This window comes from Otolemur garnettii, unplaced genomic scaffold, assembly GCF_000181295.1.
Source record: "Otolemur garnettii isolate 467f Iridium unplaced genomic scaffold, OtoGar3 scaffold00009, whole genome shotgun sequence".
In the NCBI taxonomy this organism is placed as follows: Eukaryota; Metazoa; Chordata; class Mammalia; order Primates; family Galagidae; genus Otolemur; species Otolemur garnettii.
In genome coordinates, this window is record NW_003852404.1 from 38,649,612 (window position 1) to 38,655,611 (window position 6,000).

At 42.6% G+C, this 6,000-nt stretch overlaps 1 protein-coding gene across 3 annotated transcripts in view; it reads left to right on the top strand.

The window, feature by feature from the left end:
* Positions 1 to 6,000, top strand: part of LNP1 (leukemia NUP98 fusion partner 1) — a 45,587-nt gene that overhangs the window by 34,354 nt on the left and 5,233 nt on the right. For all 3 annotated transcript variants that reach the window (XM_003783957.3, XM_023509664.1, XM_023509665.1), the window contains exon 3: positions 5,454 to 5,684. In XM_003783957.3, the coding sequence (XP_003784005.1) occupies positions 5,454 to 5,684 (231 nt within the window). The remainder of the gene's footprint in view (positions 1 to 5,453; positions 5,685 to 6,000) is intronic.

Below are 6,000 nucleotides of genomic sequence, written 5' to 3' on the forward strand. Positions count from 1 at the left end.
AAAAGTTTGTTTTTCTTGGTGCTGTCTTCTGTATAGCTAGGGTCCTCTTGCCTGATGATAGCTTTAGACTAAGTGTGGTTGTTTATTGTTTGTTTGTTTTGAGATAGGGCACAGTGGTGCCTAGATTAGAGCACAGTGGTGTCATCATAGCTCACAGCAACCTCAAACTTCTGGGCTGAAGCAATCCTTCTGCCTCAGCCTCCCAAGTGACAGGGACTATAGACACATAACACCACACCTAGCTAAAATTTTTTTTCCTTCTATTTTTTGTAGAGACAGGGTATCATTGTTACTCAGGCTGGTCTTGAACTCTTAGCTTCAAGTGATCCTCCTGCATCAGCCTCCCAAAGTGCTAGAATTACAGGTGTGAACTACCTCACCCTGCCGTAGAGTAAGATATAAAATACTCCTCAAATAAAATTCTTTTACTCTAATCCCTATAGACATTTAATTTAATATTACTTTTGTAATAGACTTTTATTAAAATTGGCACATTTTCGCAAGTCCCATTAACAGGCTACTTTACTCCAGAGTGAAGTCATTGCTTCTGTTGAAGATGAAGGATGTAGGCTTGCAAATCTAGGAATGAGGGGTCTCGTGGTAAGGCATGTCACTTATCTCCCAGTAAAGTCACTAGTTACATAAGTCTTAGGCAAGACTTACCATCACTAGGATTCATTTTCCTCATCTGCAGATGGGGAAGAATCATTGCCCAATAGAATTTATTCTGGGGTTAGCAATCAAGGACTTGGCCCCTCAGTGCCTGGTATATGCTGTGCATGAAGACTCAATACCAGACTCAGCACCTGTGGCTCAAGCGGCTAAGGCACCAGCCACATACACCTAAGGTGGTGGGTTTGAATCCAGCCTGGGCCCGCCAAACAACAATGATGGCTGCAGCCAAAAAATAGCCAGCTGTTGTGGCAGGCACCTGTAGTCCCAGCTACTTGGGAGGCGGAGGCAGGAGACTCGCTTGAGCCCAGGAGTTGGAGGTCGCTGTGAGCTGTGATGCCATGGCACTCTACCCAGGGGGACAGCTTGAGGCTCTGTCTCAAAAAAAAAAAAAAAAAGAAAGACTCAATACTAGTCTTATCACCCCAGCACTGGATCTTTCTCCTTATTGTGTCCATATTGCTGTTACCCATTTGCTCCAGGGCAAGAAGGATACAACTGAAGGGTGACTGCAGTTAAAGGCAGAATAAATAACATCAAATAGTGAAGCTGTTGAAGTGAAGATATTACATAACCAGTTCCCCTCCCCCATTCCTTTTAAGTTCCTTGGTATTTTTAAAAAAAGAAAATTTCTTTTCTTAGAGCATTTTTAAGTTCAAAGCAATATCGAGCAGAAGGTACAGATTTCTCCTGTCCCCCAGGCTCCCACACATGCACAGCCACCCCCATTAGAGGGGTGTGTTTGTTACAGTTGACGAACCTGTTGCAACACATCACCACCCAGAGTCTGCACTTTACATCAGGGTTCACTCCTGGAGTTGTTTAGGTTCCTTTGTTTATTTATTTATTTATGTTTTTGAGACAGAGTTTCACTTTGTCACCCTTGGTAGAGTGCCCCTAGGTTCATAGCTCACAGCAACCTCAAACTCTTGGGTTCAAGTGATCCCCTTGCCTCAGCCTCCCAAGTAGCTGGGACTATAGGCAGTGGCCACCATGCCTGGCTATTTAGAGATGGGGGTCTTGCTCTGGCTCAGGTTGGTCTCCAACTCCTGAGCTCAGGTGGACCACCTACTTCGGCCACCCAGAGTCCTAGGATTACAGGAGTGAGCCACTGCACCGGCTCTTTATAGGTTCCTTAATGGAAGAGGACATTTGTACAAAATCACATTTCACTCCCAGTAGCAAATTTTTAGATGTTATCTTTTTTTCCTGATCTATTATACATAATCACTAGTGATAACCATAAAAATACTGAAAAGGAAAATGGAAAAACCAAGAACACATTGCAGAGGAAACCTCTGACAACAGCGTGGTATACGTGAGCATTGCCAACCTTGTGAAACTGCCCTCCTTGAAATCCCTCAGTGTCTCCTTGTGGAAGCCCTCCTGCTCCTCTCAGGCCCTTGGCACTCCCCAGCCCCACCAGGGTCTTCCTTCAGGCCAGCAAGCTCCTCCCAAACTCCTCCTCTGCAGAAGAGCAATGCCTGTCTCCTGATTAATCCTTGCTCTTCCTTCAGATGGCAACTCAGTCCTCACGCATTTACAGAAGGCTCCTCTGATCCCCCTGCTTGGCCCCCTAGCACCCACTCAAACATAAATACTTTGACCCTGTTCTACCCTCTCACTGCACCCTGAATTTTCCCCTCATAGCATTTAGCTAAGGATGCAGGCATATGCCCTCTTTGTTCAATGTCTACCTCCCATGCAGGTACAGGCTCCAGGCAAGAGGGGGACCCTGTGCCTTTTTTGCTCCCTACCTTATCCAGAGCACCTGGTACCATGACTGACATGCAGTAAATGGACTAATACATACAGATTTGTCTTAGGTATCTTAGCAGCTTTAAAAATCTTTAGCCATATTTCTGATTATTTTTTGAGAGTAAGTTTCTAGATACATTGTATGCATTTGCTAGAGCTCCCCTATCAAAACATCAGTCTGTAGACTATGTGGTTTAAACAACAGGAATTTATTTTTTTACAGTTCTGGAAGCTAGAAAACCAAGTCCAAGATTTCTTCTGAGGCATTTGTCTTTTGGTTGTAGATGGTTACCTTCTCACCGTGTCCCCGCATGGTCTTTCGTCTATGAGCAAACACACCTGGTGTCACTCACTCTGTGTGTCCAAATTCCCTCTTCTTATAAGACACCATTCAAATTGGATTGGGGCTCACCCTAATGACCTCATTTTAAGCTAATCACCCTTTCAAAGGCCCTATTACAAAATGCAATAACATTCCAAGCTGCTAGGGGTTAGGGCTTCAACATTTGAATTTGGGGAAGTGCACGATCAGCCCATAACAATGTGCAATGGCTGGATCTAAGGAAGGGGATATTTTAAGCTCTTTGACACATATTGCCAAAGGCTTACTAGGGAGGCTGTACACATTTGTAATCGCACCAGTAAGGGATGAGAGTTCTTATCTCTCTGTACTCTTGCCAGTGTTGGTAGCACTAAAAATACATACCTTTTTTGCTAACTTGAAAGGTAAAATCTTATGTTGTTTCATTTTACGTAATTTTTACTAATGCAAATAAACATTTCTGAGCATTTGATATTCCCTTTTCTTTCTTCATTATTCTGTGCATTCATTCCTTTGGTATATATTGAATGAACTTATACCATGAACAAGGCAAGCTGCTTGGTACTAGCAGAGATTAAAACATAGTGATACCGGACTTTCAGGTTCTCAGTCTCGATTGAAGAATACATCTGTACACTATAGATCAGTGGCAAGACAGAATTTATTTACAGAAAAGAATACAAAAACACTAAAGTTCCTGGAAGGGAGAGAAAACCCTAGTCGGGATAGAAAAGCTCTCTCCATTTTTCTCTCTCCGTCTCTCTCCATTTAGCAGTATTTATAGGTGCATGAGTTCCTTCTATAGGAGGCCAGGAAACGAACCGACACAGTCCCTTCCACTGGAGCAAGGTGAATGAATGTACTAATGAATGGACACAGTCTCTTCTGCTGGGGCAAGGTGAATGAATGTACTAATGAATGGACATAGTTCCTTCTGCTGGGGCAGGGTGAATGAATGTACTAAAGAATGGACACAGTCTCTTCTGCTGGGGCAGGGTGAATGAATGTACTAATGAATGGCTATAGTTCATTCACAAAACTGAGGCCTAGGAAACTTACATGAAATTGACCTAGGCATAGGAAAAGGGCGTTCCATATTTAGTCAGATGTGTAAACAGGAAGGAGACATCAAGGTGCCGTGTTTCCCCAGCAGTTGTCGGGTCTCTTTGGCTACTGGAGCCTCCGGTAGGGGAGGGAGCTCCTCTCCCCTTGCCTACACTCTAGCCTGCTGGTTCCTCTGCCGGCTGACTGCCGCTGTACCTACACCGCTAAGGCGAAGCGGCGGGTCCTCTAGCCCAGCTCGGCTGAGCTGGCTGGGGCACCACCTGTCCTGTATCAATAGCCCTTGACGTGATGGAGCATACAGTCTAATGGAGAAGAGAGACACTGAATAAACATACCCAAATTATTGATCATAGTTGTGATAAAGGAAAGGTAGAGAAAGAAGACTAGAACTTTGGAGGACTCCAACAGTTATGAGCTGATAGAAGGAAAAAGTAAACAAAAAATATCTAAATCACAAATGGCAGAAAAGATCAAAGAGAAAGCAAGAGGTGGCAGTGGTAGAAGGAAAAGAGTCTCCCGGGAAGGTCCTGTGGGCAATCCAGTTGGATGCTGCTGAATGACTAAGATAAAGACCAAAAAGTGCACACAATTTGGCAACATGGATACCGATACCCTGAATATAATTAGTTATGGTGCAAAAGCCAGATTGGAGTGGGTTGAGAGTGAGAGAAATTGAGAGAGCAAGTGTCATAATTCTTTCAGGAAGTTTGGCTTCTCTAGACTGTCTGTCCTTTGCTCATTTTCCAACTGAGATTTTACCATTGATGTCATTGTATTATGGCCTCTTTGTATGCATGTGTGAGATGGTACTTACTGACTTTCAGGACGTTTATTAAAGATTAATAATATGTAACAACTTTTTTAGTTTTTTGAATCTATGATTTAGTATTGTTTGTTACTTTGCATACACATTAGCTTTATTATTTATTTATTTATTTATTTGAGACAGAGCCTCAAGCTGTCCCCCTGGGTAGAGTGCTCTGGCATCATAGCTCACAGCAACCTCCAACTCCTGGGCTCAAGCAAATCTCCTGCCTCAGCCTCCCAAGTAGCTGGGACCACAGGTGCCCGCCACAACACCCGGCTGTTTTTTGGTTGCAGCCATCATTGTTGTTTGGCGGGTCCAGGCTGGATTCGAACCTGCCACCTTAGGTGTATGTGGCTGGCACCTTAGCCACTTGAGCCACAGGCGCCAAGCCATTAGCTTTATTTTTATATAATTTATTTTTTCCTTATGGCTTCTTTTCCTTATGACTCTTTTGCTTAAAGATTCCTTCTCTTTTATATATAGAGGTTACATATTCACCTTGATATTATTCCTTAGGCATTTATGGCTTCATTAAATGATTCTAAAACATCCTTTTGGAATTTATTTTTATATATAGATTCAAGGCTTGGAGGGCTTCATGTTTGTGTCCTAATGGTGAAGCAGTAAGCAACAAAGTATTTTGGGGCCATTGTACTTAAACTTTTAGCCAACTGACTCTGCTGCCTCTTCATAGGAGAAAGATCTTACTAAGCAAGAAAATAACATTTCAGCTCAGCATGGTATCTGTTTAGTTTGTAGCCATTCTGCTTCTATGCTAACATTGTATAATCTCTTTATATTGTAAAATTGTTCATTCTGTATTCCCAGTTTCCTGTGCTTTCCAGAATCACCTCATCTGATCACCATCATAGAAGGCATTCTCATGAGGACCAGGAATTCCGATGCCATACCCACACACAGGATTACAGAAAATACTCAGGCGATGAGTCATGCAAGGAGCCAATGGTATCAAAACGAAGATCCAATTCCAAAATTGAGGAATTTTCAGATTCCTTTGAACAGCAGCTGTGCTTTAGAACCAAACGTTCTGCCTCTTTGGTATGTAACAGAACTATTGAATATTCAAGCCACTTTAGGAGAGGAAACCCAGAAAGTTTGTCCTCCTCTAGTTTGAGGGGAACAAATCTATCTCTTCTTTCATTTACAGCTTAGTGAAGAGGTCTGTGAAAAATGACTGTTAAAGATAGGCCAGATGAACAAAAAAAATTTTTTTTTATTTTTGCTTTCAATTTCAGCTGGCTTTCACTCATCTTAGTTTGAAGTTTTCTTTTTTAATTTTTTTCTTTTTTTCTTTACTGATTCTCTTGCCCTTTGCCTCCCAAGTAGTTGGGATTACAGGCACCCGCCACAATGC